This window comes from Dipteris shenzhenensis, chromosome 6 (genome assembly GCF_047967505.1).
Source record: "Dipteris shenzhenensis isolate YYH24624 ecotype China chromosome 6, Dip_SZ_1.0, whole genome shotgun sequence".
NCBI classification, from domain to species: Eukaryota; Viridiplantae; Streptophyta; class Polypodiopsida; order Gleicheniales; family Dipteridaceae; genus Dipteris; species Dipteris shenzhenensis.
Genome location: NC_141601.1, coordinates 25,865,823 through 25,879,416, shown reverse-complemented (window position 1 = coordinate 25,879,416; position 13,594 = coordinate 25,865,823). Strand labels below are relative to the sequence as shown.

Here is a 13,594-nt window from a genome sequence, read left to right as displayed (position 1 = left end):
AGGAACATCTCTATAAGGAATATATAAATGCCATCCATCCTCCCCTCGGGGAAATAGAAGAACATACATGAGAGACATGTATGATCGATGCAAATTTGATATTCTGGTTATCAATCCATTGCGTCTTAAAAACTGGATGTCTCGATTCCCAACATCAGAATCATCCCCTTGCCCTGGCATGATAGCGGCAACCTCGCTAGCTATTGGGACCAAGTACTGTCTTGAGGTTGACCGGCTCTCACAAATTACCATCTTCAAGTTTGCATGTGGATTTCTTCTCAATACTTCCCCCACAGCAACCAGTGCATTGGCATACGGATTGCATTCATGCATCATCCTTTGCAACAATTCCAAAATGCCAAGATTCAAACCAGGCATCCCATCCAAACGGTTTTGCAACTCATGATCTGTATCATGGACATATAATTGTGCAAACCGTGGAAGCTCCTGTCTAGACTCATCAGGTAGCAAACTCCCGACACGATGGTACACTGTGCCGTGAATCCGAAAATTATGTATACCCCTATTCCCAGAAAACATTTGATCAACTTGGGCTCCCAATGAGGCAAACGCCATGACACTATTATAGGCTCTTATATTATCCTTAAATGATCTGCTTCTAGCATCACTTCCATGAAGTAGAACTTTTAAAATCTCTGGTGGATCTTCCAATGGCAACAATGACACACGGCCAACTTTACAACAATACTTTCCCACAACCCGATGCATACTTCTGGTCTCTTGCTTCCACAATTGAGCATGACAAAAACTGCATATGCAATCCATACCTCCAAGTGAATGAACAACAGGACTATTGAAAACCAATGGATACAAAGATGGGTGCCCTATGTCATCCCTTAATGGAAATCGATGCAGGATAGATAGGATCCCCCTAGACCCTAAACATGCATTCCTATTGCTGCCAACAACATGCTCTCGTGCCCTTGACTGCCCATAATCTCTAACTGCATCCAATTGAATTGTTGTACCTATTACTGGAGCATCTATTGTATTTCTTCCCCCAACAACACAATGCTGCACATTCGGTGCACCATCGGGGCAAAAAGTAGATTCTGCTGGCTCTAGAAAGTGAGAATCCATGCTTGCATGTGGCTGCACTCTCACACTTCTAATTGCAGTACAAAAAACATTCCCTTCTCTAAGACTATCAGCAAACTCCGTACTCATACATTCCATAGTTGTACTTGTACCTTGCTTTTTGAGCATTGTTCTCTGCCTAGCAACATTGCGACGTGCCTTACGTGTTGAATGCAATAAACTTCTCTTATCAAGAGAAGTTAAATTATCTACATTCCATTGTACATCATTATGTCCCTGCATTTGATTATGTTGTCTGCAATGAACAACCTCTACAATTGGCTCCATGTGTCTAAAACCTTGTTTTTTCAACATTGTTCTCTGTCTGGCAATACTGCGACGTGCCGTGCGTGTTGAATCCCATAATTTTCTCCTATGACAACTTGTTTCTTTTGCCATTGTCTGTTTATGAACAGAACTATATATATCTTATTCTCTCTCTCTCTCTCTCTCTCTCTCTCTCTCTCTCTATATATATATATATATATATATATATAAGGTTTGGGATTTATGGCATATAAGGCAAAGGATTAAATGGTCAATCAAATAAATGGAGTGTACATGGACTCATTTGGTAGAAGTAATGATGCATGCCAAATGGAGTCAACTAATAGAAATATTCATGCATGCTAAATGGAATGCTTGACAATGCAAAATGCAAAAATAGCCTATAACTTCCTATTGTAATTTCGTAGCATGAAGCTTTCACCTTTTCGCTTAAGATATGCATCCATGAAACATATGTAGGTGTAAATGCTTTGTGGGTATGAGTGCATGCACATGAGTGCATAATTGCATGCATATATGTGTAAATTCATGCAAACATATGTATGGAAAGACTCAATGCCATGTATGTAGATGCAACCTAAAGAATATGATGATCAGACATTCTTGTAACATGTATTCTAGTAAATACAAAGATTGGGAACTAAGATGAACAACATAAGGGTGTGAGTACATGAACATGAGCGATATATGTAGGTAAGTTGTGTGTATGTATGTATCTACATGCATGACATACGCTAATATCATAATTAAATATGTACTCAAAAAGAGAGCACATTAAATAAATGTATCTGAAGGACTTAGGATCATTCAAGGTTACTCACATATATTTCACTCATCAATCTTTCTTCCTTACCTTCCATGACATATAACGATACTCCATCAATTGTAGCTCAAATAAAGATAAGAAAGCTCAAAAAAATTTATTATTGCAATTGAAAACCAAATACAGAAGTTTTGTCTGGTAGGCACAAAAGGCTATCCTACTAAATAACTTAAGATTGACCCTTGTATGCAAATAACATAGAAGAACTTTGCGATCCTTTACAAAAAGCAATATAGAAGTCCCAAAACCATCTCAATTTTCATGAGCTGTAATGCGCTCCAACTTACGGCTCATCCTTGTCATCAAGGCTGTTAGCCTCTTCAAACCAATTTTGAATGTTGACACCTCGGTGCACAACAGATCAACTTGCTCTTTTAGCTTGTCAACTTGCAACCTACATCCTCTATCACATACTACTGAGCCTTCTTCACCCCCCCCCAAAAGTTGTCGTACATACTGGTTCGTGTCATTTACATTATTCTCAATATGAGCAATCCTCTCAATGAGAGTTTCAGAGGATGCACCCCTACCCTCTGTTACCACTCCATCATTTTCAGGATGGACTTCTCTCCATAAGGATGTTAGATATCTTGTATTCATAGCATTCACATCACCATTATGCTCGCATACATTTTGAATGGACTTCAAAGGACGCGTAATAGAGAGACCATATTGCCTTGAAGATGACAGACACTTCCTTGCATACTTTTTTGCACGGGTGGAAGGTCCCTCCCCTCTAAGACGTTTCATTATAGCAAAAGTGCGATGTTCATGGATGGACTTAATAGTAACACCATTTTGTTTGGCGAAGCACTTAGCTGTCTGATTTGTCCCACCAGTGGAAGCCCTCGCTCTTGCTGCTCGTTTCATTGCACGAAGGCTTCGTCGTTCATGAAAAGATGACACGACAATGTCAGAAATCGTAGAACTCTCTGCCCTTGCAACTTGTTGCATTTCACACACACTTCGTCGTTCACAAAAGGACGGCACCACAATGCCAGAAATTTCCTCTTCAATGTGGGGAACAATGGCAGAAGTCATCCTTGCAAACTGCGGCCGAAACAAAATAGAAACACATTTTTAGGGATGTATATTGACTCAGTTGTCAAACTGCATTAGACTCAAGGCTTTAAAGATTGAGACAAATCCTATACATCTATCAAAGCCTCCTACATTGAATCCTTAATTGACGCTGAACTCCCTATTGAAGAAGGGCATCTCCTTTAAGCTATGATGTAAGCTACACCATTTTGCAAACGCTTCTTCTACCTCCCATCCTCATCTACAGGGACATTCCCAAGGTCTACATGCCCCCCAACAACGTCCTTCTCGCTCTCACCCCTCCCGACATCTCATTTGGCAACCCAAACCTGCTCTTTGAGCAACATCATGGCTTTCTCATCAACAGCCACAAACAAACTTTTCAACCCTACTACCTTCCCCACGAATCATCATGCACCAAGTCTAATTACCAACACTGCCTAAAATTTATGGAACGCCCACCACCATTGGCTTTGGACACATTTCTATCTATTCCTAGACATCTATCAAAGTCTCCTATATTGGATGCTTAATTAATGCTGAACTCCTTGTTGAAGAATCTTCATCTCCTTTAAGCTATGATGCAAGCTATATTGATTTACAAATGCTTCTTCTACCTCCCATACTCATCTATAAGGACATTCCCAAGGTCTATATGCCCTGAACAATGTCCTTCTCCCTCTCAATCCTACAACGCAAACCTGCTCTCTAAGCTACATCATGCCTTTCTCATCAACGGCCACAAACAAACTTTTCAACCCTACTACCTTCCCCATGAATCATCCCTCCCCCCCCTCCTCTCCCCCCAAAATAAATGCTTCTCTTTTTGCTTTCTCCTTGTGGTGCAACTACTGTTGAACTCTCCATCACCTCTACTCACCATCACCTCTCTCTCTCTCTCTCTCTCTCTCTCTCTCTCTCTCTCTCTTCCCTCCCGCATCTCTATATATTATTATAACGAACAACTATGTGTGTGTGTGCCTATGTGTCTGCATATGTCATGGTGTGTCTACACATATATGTGTGTTGGGCCTTTGGGCATGCTTTAGTGTGCACATGGGGTCTATTAGGTGTCTCTCTCTCTCTCAAGGAATATACCTTATTATTTCTTACCATTAGCCCCTAACCTATTGCCCTCCATTATAACACATTCTCAATGACGGTTTGCCCTTATAAAGTATAGAAAATGTGGATCATTATTGCCCATTTCATGCATTTTTTTAAAGAATCTATGGCAATATGTCAAACATACATCCCTCCCCCCCCCCCTCTCCCCCCGAAATAAATGCTTCTCAACTATGTGTGTGTGTGCCTATGTTTCCGCATATGTCATGGTGTGTCTACACATATATGTGTGTTGGGCCTTTGGGCATATTTTAGTGTGCACATGGGGTCTATGATGTGTGTGTGTCTCTCTCTCTCTCTCGTCCCTCCCGCGTCTCTATATATTATTATAATGTTAGAAAAATAAGTTGGGCATGATCAACTATGTGTGTGTGTGCCTATGTGTCCACATATGTCATGGTGTGTCTACACATATATTTGTGTTGGGCTAGAAATTTCCTCTTTAGTGTGGGGAACAATGGCAGAAGTCATCCTTGCAAACTGCGGCCGAAACAAAATAGAAACACATTTTTAGGGATGTATATTGACTCAGTTGTCAAACTGCATTAGACTCAAGGCTTTAAAGATTGAGACAAATCCTATACATCTATCAAAGCCTCCTACATTGGATCCTTAATTGATGCTGAACTCCCTATTGAAGAAGGGCATCTCCTTTAAGCTATGATGCAAGCTACACCATTTTGCAAATGCTTCTTCTACCTCCCATCCTCATCTATAGGGACATTCCCAAGGTCTACATGCCCCCCAACAATGTCCTTCTCCCTCTCACCCCTCCCGACATCCCATTTGGCAACCCAAACCTGCTCTTTGAGCAACATCATGGCTTTCTCATCAACGGCCACAAACAAACTTTTCAACCCTACTACCTTCCCCACGAATCATCATGCACCAAGTCTAATTACCAACACTGCCTAAAATTTATGGAACGCCCACCACCATTGGCTTTGGACACATTTCTATCTATTCCTAGACATCTATCAAAGTCTCCTATATTGGATGCTTAATTAATGCTGAACTCCCTGTTGAAGAATCTTCATCTCCTTTAAGCTATGATGCAAGCTATATTGATTTACAAACGCTTCTTCTACCTCCCATACTCATCCACAGGGACATTCCCAAGGTCTATATGCCCCGAACAATGTCCTTCTCCCTCTCAATCCTACAACCCAAACCTGCTCTCTAAGCTACATCATGCCTTTCTCATCAACGGCCACAAACAAACTTTTCAACCCTACTACCTTCCCCACGAATCATCCCTCCCCCCCCTCCTCTCCCCCCGAAATAAATGCTTCTCTTTTTGTTTTCTCCTTGTGGTGCAACTACTCTCGAACTCTCCATCACCTCTACTCACCCCTTCTTGCCCGTATGGGATTTACTACCTCAAGGAATATACATTATTATTTCTCACCATTAGCCCCTAACCTATTGCCCTACATTATAACACATTCTCAATGAAGGTTTGTCCTTATAAAGTATAAGAAATGTCGATCATTATTGCCCATTTCATGCATTTTTTTAAAGATATGGCAATATGTCAAACATACATCCCTCCCCCCCCTCTCCCCCCGAAAATCTAGAGACCATGCTAAAAAAAAGACGTTAAAAATATTAGTATCTAAAAATGCCATAAATGTTTTTGTTTTAAAAACATATTAAAGTCTAAATCTCTCCCTCTCTCTCTCTCTCCACATTCAAGAACATGTCCACATAGTAATGTTTTCATAAGATGTTTTCAAAACAATAAAAACATGTTCTTGAATGTGGAGAGAGAGAGAGAGAGAGAGAGAGAGAGAGAGAGAGAGAGAGCATGCTAAAAGAAAGACTATGCCTTGTTCCCAAGGAGAGCTCGATCAATTCCGTCCGCTCGAGGCAAGATTCCGTCTGCTGGAGGGAGAGCTGGCACTTCAACTGGGCAGCTGTCAATAAAACATGTTTTCATAACATTAAAAAAATAAAAATTATTATTGAAGCAAATTAAAAACATGGGGTCTATGGTTTTTAATGTCTTAGCAGAGCATGCTAAGGCATGCTCTGCTAAGACGTAAAAAATATTAGTATCTAAAAATGCCTTAGCATGCTCTCTCTCTCTCTCTCTATCTCTCTCTCTCCACATTCAAGACATGTTTATGGTATGTTTATAGTACGTTAAAAATATTAGTATCAAAAAATGCCATAAATGTTTTTGTTTTAAAAACGTATTAAAATCTAAATCTCTCTCTCTCTCTCTCCACATTCAAGAACATGTTCACGTATTAATGTTTTCAAAAGATGTTTGCAAAACAATAAAAATATGTTCTTGAATGTGGGAACATGTGAATGTGGGGACATGTTCTTGAATGTGGAGAGAGAGAGAGAGAAACATGTTGAAACATTATTAGTATTAATTATTATTATCAAATTGATTCATTAAAAACATCTTTAAAAATAGTATCTTAAAAACATAATAAATTTCTCTTTTAGATTAAAAATAGTATCTTAAAACCATACTATAATTATATTTAAAATAATTATAAAAATATATTATTAAAACGTTGAAAATAGTATCTAAAAATGCCATAAATGTTTCTAACATGGTAAAATCTTATAAAAATATATGATTAAAATCATCTTGAAACATGTTTTCAAAACATTAGAAATATTAATTGCTTCATTAAAAACATCTTAAAAATTAGTATCTTAAAAACATACTATAATATTATTATGTTAAATGATTATGGAACTAATATGATCATAAAATATATTTAAAAATTTTATAAAAATATATTATTAAAGTATTAAAAATATTAGTATCTAAAAAGTGCCATAAATGTTTTAACATGCTAAAAAATGCTATTAAAACGTTAAACATATTAAAATCTCTCTCTCTCTCTCTCTCTGTTTCACTCTCTCTCTCTCTCTCTCTCTCTCTGTGTTTTTATCCCTATCTCTCTCTCTCTACGTTTTTATCCCTATCCCTATCTCTCTCTCTCTACATTTTTCTCTAGGGATAAAAACGGAGAGAGAGAGAGTAAAACGTAGAGATCTCTCTCTCTCTCTACGTTTTTATCCCTATCTCTCTCTCTCTACGTTTTGCTCTAGGTATAAAAACGTAGAGAGAGAGAGCAAAACGTAGAGAGACGTAGAGAGAGAGAGAGATAGGGATAGGGATAAAAACGTAGAGAGTGAGAGAGAGAGAGAGTTTTTATCCTTAAAAATTATCCTAAAAACGTAGAGAGAGAGAGAGGGATAATTTTTTTAGGATAAAAACGTAGAGAGTAAGAGAGAGAGAGAGAGAGCATGCACTGATGTAAAAAGAAAGACTATACCTTTTTTCCAATGGAACATAGGAGAGCTTGATTGATTCCGTCTGCTCCAACCAAGATTCCGTCTGTCAAGATGTCATGAGACTCCAGAAATCTGTCAGGCGCGTGTCGGAAGAACAGAGGGCAGGTAGGTGTCGGAAGAACAGAGGTGGCGCGCGTGTTGTCAGGCGCAAGGTGAAACGAAGGGGAGGCGAATCGGAGTTAGAACGGAGGGGAGGCGGGAGTCGGAACGGCCATGGATGGAGTCAGATGGGGAATGTGGAGGAGGTTGGAGCACGGGCGGCGAAAGTGGAGGAGGTTGGAGTGAGAGGCGACTCTGGAGAGAAGGCAGGTGCCCAGGTGGGTTGGCGCACCGCGCAGTCGTTCAAAAACCCGCCGCCATGCATTTACAGCACAGTGCACCTGCAACAGCCGCCAACCTCGGGTCCTCATGAATGATACCACGCAGCCAGCTCACGCACTGCCTCTGATCCGTGCACCCTCTGTGCACTGCCTCCACGATGTCTCTCTGCTCCCACGCTGGGCCACGCCATGTGGCAACTCGGAGCCTCCCTATCCTCCACGCCGCCATCCCACCTGGTGTTGCTCTCGAAGTTCACGTCATGCCCCCACTCTGGTCTGCGCAGTGTCTAGCAATCTGCCTCTGCCGCGCCATGTCTGGCAGCCCCGCCTCCATAAATGCTCCCATGGCCCAGTCTGCTGCGAGGCTGCCCGCCACATTCTCCATGGATTTCGCCAGCTACCGCCAAGTGGCCCTCTACTACGGTTGTGATGCCACATGGGAGCGTCTGCTTCCGCCCCACCTTCTGCCACATGGCAATGGAATCCTGTACCCCGCGCTCTCGCTCGTGCGAGCATATCGCGTGCTTCTACGTGGCAGTTTCGCCGCCTTCTTTACTCGCGTCTGAACTCGAGTACTGTGCATCTTCAGTCCGCATTGGGACTGCGTGCACCGTTACAGTGAGGTAGCCCATTGCGCATTTACTGCGCCTCGCGGCCCCTTCGCTGACGTGGCCTCGGCGCCGCCTCAAACTCCCACCCTTGCATGACATGTGGCATTCACCACTCGCCGCATGTCCTTGTTGGCACGTGTCTGCCATTGCGCCCCCCCGAAACCCGCGAACTGTGCAACTGTCTGTCCCTCCCCCCGAAACCCACGAACTGTGCAACTGGGCCACGCCATGTGGCAACTCGGAGCCTCCCTATCCTCCACGCCGCCATCCCACCTGGTGTTGCTCTCGAAGTTCACGTCATGCCCCCACTCTGGTCTGCGCAGTGTCTAGCAATCTACCTCTGCCGCGCCATGTCTGGCAGCCCCGCCTCCATAAATGCTCCCATGGCCCAGTCTGCTGCGAGGCTGCCCGCCACATTCTCCATGGATTTCGCCAGCTACCGCCAAGTGGCCCTCTACTACGGTTGTGATGCCACATGGGAGCGTCTGCTTCCGCCCCACCTTCTGCCACATGGCAATGGAATCCTGTACCCCGCGCTCTCGCTCGTGCGAGCATATCGCGTGCTTCTACATGGCAGTTTCGCCGCCTTCTTTACTCGCGTCTGAACTCGAGTACTGTGCATCTTCTGTCCGCATTGGGACTGCGTGCACCGTTACAGTGAGGCAGCCCATTGCGCATTTACTGCGCCTCGCGGCCCCTTCGCTGACGTGGCCTCGGCGCCGCCTCAAACTCCCACCCTTGCATGACATGTGGCATTCACCACTCGCTGCATGTCCTTGTTGGCACGTGTCTGCCATTGCGCCCCCCCGAAACCCGCGAACTGTGCAACTGTCTGTCCCTCCCCCCGAAACCCACGAACTGTGCAACTGTCTGTCCCTCTGTCCCGCTGTCCCGCTGTCCCGTGAACTGTGCAACTGTCTGTCCCTGTCCCTGTCCCGCTGTCCCGCTGTCCCGCTGTCTGTCCCTGTCCCCTGTCCCGCTGTCCTCCTTCCTCCTCCCCAAACCTCCCTCCTCCTCCCCCGAACCTACCTCTTGCTTCCCCGAACCTCTATGGCAGGTCTGGTAAACCCCGCCTTAAGAGATGTAAGAGAAGGTGAACGATATTTAATCATTCATAAGGCCTGCCCAAGATTAAAAAAGCAAACAAAAAGGAAATGGTGTGGAAGAAAACTAAACTAGATAAAGGGGAGAGGGGGGGGAGGAGGGATGGGGGGAGGGAGAAAAGAAGAGTTGAGGCACCATAAAGAAGGGGGAGAGAGAGAGAGAGAGAGAGAGTGTCAACCACTTTAAAGTCTCCATTCAAGTCCAATGATAAAGAGTGAACATATCGTCCAATAGCAAAAATGTACTTTCAAAAATTTTAAAAATGTTTAATTTCTGCTTTGCCAAATTTGTGGCTTTGCCAAGGCTACCCTGAGGGTAGGCCAAAAACTTTGGACATTTCCATGGATAATGAATGAGTCCATAGAAACGTTGGAGAAGCCATTTTGAATATTATGGATTGAGAGCTGCGAGGACGTGGGAAACGACGAAGTCAGTGCGTGTCCTCGCACCCTTGCGCGCTGCGTCCCTCAGAACTTTGCACCTCTGCCTCACCCCCGCTCCATCCTCCCTCTCCACCATCAATTCCCTTACCTTCTTCTCCACCTCCCCCCTCCTCACCACCCCTCCACCCTCCTCCGACCTCAATCGTAGCCCCACTCCCCATCCTTCCATACATCTACAGTCTAACTCCTGATCTGCGAAAACCGGCCACCCCAACATTGGCACCCCTGCTCCAATGCTCTCTAGCATCGAATTCCACCCGCAGTGCGTCAAAAACCCGCCTACCGCAGGATGAGCCAATACCCTCAGCTGCGGTGCCCACGCTACGAAACAAGCCCGATCCTGCACTCGTTCAGTGAAGCCCTCCGGTAAGCCGCCCTCCAGCGATCCCTGTCGATTCACCCATAAGAATGGCTGTTGGCTGCTCTCCAAGCCCAGGGCGAACTCCTCTGTCTGCTGCGGGGATACAGTTACCAGGGTTCCAAATGAGACATACAGGACAGATGAGGGAGCCTGGCTATCAAGCCAATCTAAGCAACTGTGGTCCTCTGGCTGAAGTGATGTCCCGACATCAGAAACGAGACTCTGCTCATCGTCGAAGAAACTTGAAGGTAGCAGGGGCCCTACGGCATGCATTTCTCTATGCTTCTGCAAATCCTGAATCACGTCACGTTCCAGCTCCTCTAACGTGTTAAGGAAGATGTACACCGGCTCATTGAGCCTTTTGAAGGATCGGAGCATGTAGTTGAAGATCGCGTCTGACGGATCGTAGCATTGCAGGAACGATATCATCTCGCTGGGCTTAAAGGGAACCACCCCGGGGATGCAGTTGATCATCGAATCACCTGCCAGGCCATGAACGTCCTTCAGCCTTCGATCATACAACCGCCAGTTTCGAAAGAAGGTACTGAGTGCCGCCGGAATGGAACGCAAAACAGCAAAACTAATTGACGCCAGATTCAGACGCAACTCAGCAAATCATTCCTTACCGGGCAAGGGTCTGAAACCTTCATTGACGGCAACATGAACAGCGAAGCTAGCTGCGGATTGAACATAGACAGCGATCCGAGGGAGAGAGAATTTGTTTGCCACGTCCTGTGTGAAAGTCATGAAGAAATCCGAGACGATGCAAGTGGCCGGGTTGTGGTCTTGATGTACCAATCGGTCGACGAGCTCCTGGAAGGAAGTTGGCAAAGGTTGAGAGAGGCCATCGGTGGCATGAATGAGGGAGAGGACGTCGCGGGAGTGGTCAAGGGGGAGGCCATCGGGGATACCAACGAGCTGAAGGTTGTTATGCGGGTTAGTCCTGATGAGAGAGTTAGAGGTGTTGGAGCGAAGGAGGTTGAGGTTGTGAAGGGTGTGGACAAAGGTGACGAGGAAGCCATGGGAGGCCAACTGCTGAGAGAAGCGGAGGAGAGGGTTCAGGTGGCCATGGCCAGGCCAAGCGAACACAACAGCGTGAGGGGGGGGTTTGCTGTGAAGTGCCATTGATTGTTGGCAAGGTCGCGGGGGAGGGAGATGAAGAGATGATGTAATTGTGTGGACAGTCGGCCTCTTACTCCTCTTAGTCTCCTCTACGTCTCTCAGTCTCTTTCTCTCTCGCTGCCTTTTACTTGTCCGGGGCCGTTCGACGAAGAATGTCTCTCCTCCCACATGTTCAATGACATCAGCTCAAGCGTCAGAAAGTTTATTAATGTCGCCAGTCGTGGAATCGGTCGCCCGTGACTCACGATTCACGACAACTATGACTCCTCGAAGTTCACGCACCCAGGCAATGCTCACGAAAAACCTTTTCCACTACAGCCGGTATTTTTAAAATCCAACCGGGATTCAAAGACAAAATTTTCAACCGGGATCCGAAGAGAGATAAAATTTTCAACCGAGATTTTAAAGGCACACTTCCATAAAAGCTTTATAAAAGGAGAGATTTAATTTTCAACCAGTCTTATAAAGGCATACACTCTTATGAAACCTTAAACAGGAATGCTAATATATTGGAATAAACACAAGCTTTACATTACAAGCGCAATGTCTAGAGTGACATTCTAAATAAGACGCATCATAAAAATACAGTACATATGACCAAAACCAGCTAAAGCTTGCTACAAAGTTTTCTTCTTACATTCCAAAATACTTCTTTATTTGTCATAGAAACAAGCACAAGGAACTTCTAGCCGTTCACTATATAGGAAAAACCTCACAAACTAGGAAAAAGGAGGAAATTTCCTAGATATAACTAGGCATTTTGGTATGTATATCTAGGAAAACTCCTTCCCTGGATAAAATGCATACCTTTATCTAGGAAAAGAGGTTGTCATCTAGGAAATTCGATGAGTGTGTTACATTTCTATATAGGAAATCCATACCTCTATCTAGGAAAAATATAAAATGCATATCTCTATCTAGGAAAAGAGGTTGTCATCTAGGAAAGTAGACGAGTGTGTTACATTTTTATAAAGGAAATCGATATTTCTATATAGCAAATCAATACCTCTATCTAGGAAAAAGAGGTTTTCACCTAGGAAATAAGACGTGTGTGTTGCATTCCTATATAGGAAATCTCATTCTCTGGTTAAGATATATACCTCTAACTAGAAAAAGGGGTGGTTACCTAGGAAGTTAAAAGAGTGTGTTACATTATTCCTGTATATATATAAGGAAAAGTTCTTTTATGTAAGAGATTAATTAGACGACATGGCACATAAAAAAGCAAATGTGAATTGGATTCTATATATATTAGTCTTTATCTAGGAAATTAGCATCCAAGAATGTATCTTCTACTATGCATGGTATAATAAGTCATTAATATTATAGTTGTTGCAGTCTACAAGAGGAAATGAGTTGTTTATTATCTATGAACTAAGCAAAAACATTATATTATAAATGTTGAAAAGCTTTTTTAATTTCCAAAATGATCATAAAATATTTTTGAACTAGAATATTTTACACTATACATAACAATCTTATATTAATTAAATTATAGGATAATTATCTTCATTCTATCTTTTAAATACTATTTTATTTATTATATACATCCAACAAAGATTTAAAGAATTTAAAATCAGATCAATTTAAATCTAAGGACAATACTCGAATTGCCAAATGTATAATGATTAAAATAGAATATAATATGTAATGATAAAAATACAGTGTGCAATCTAATTTGATATTTAAATGAAAATGTCAATTAACAATACAATGCAATTAACATTCAAACCCTAAACCCTAAACCTTCAACCCTAAACGTGAACCCTGAACCCTAAACCGTAAACCTCAAACCCTAAATCTTGAACCCTAAACCCTAAACCTCAAACCCTAAATCCTAAAAACTAAACCCTAAACCTTAAACCCTAAAACCTAAACCCTAAACCCTCATGCAACTAATCCTTTGCAAGGGCATTAAAACATCGCATCCACAT

General features: G+C 43.1%; 1 protein-coding gene across 1 annotated transcript; it reads right to left on the bottom strand.

Annotated features, from left to right (window-relative positions):
* Positions 1 to 10,124: 10,124 nt before the first annotated feature.
* LOC147900980 (UDP-glycosyltransferase 85A7-like) lies at positions 10,125 to 11,704 on the bottom strand. Its single transcript, XM_087376411.1, has 2 exons — positions 11,165 to 11,704; positions 10,125 to 11,020 (listed from the first exon to the last, which is right to left on the bottom strand). Exons 1-2 carry the CDS (start codon positions 11,661 to 11,663, stop codon positions 10,125 to 10,127), a joined length of 1,395 nt encoding a protein of 464 aa, XP_087232537.1. The 5' UTR covers positions 11,664 to 11,704.
* Between the last annotated feature and the right edge of the window lie 1,890 nt (positions 11,705 to 13,594).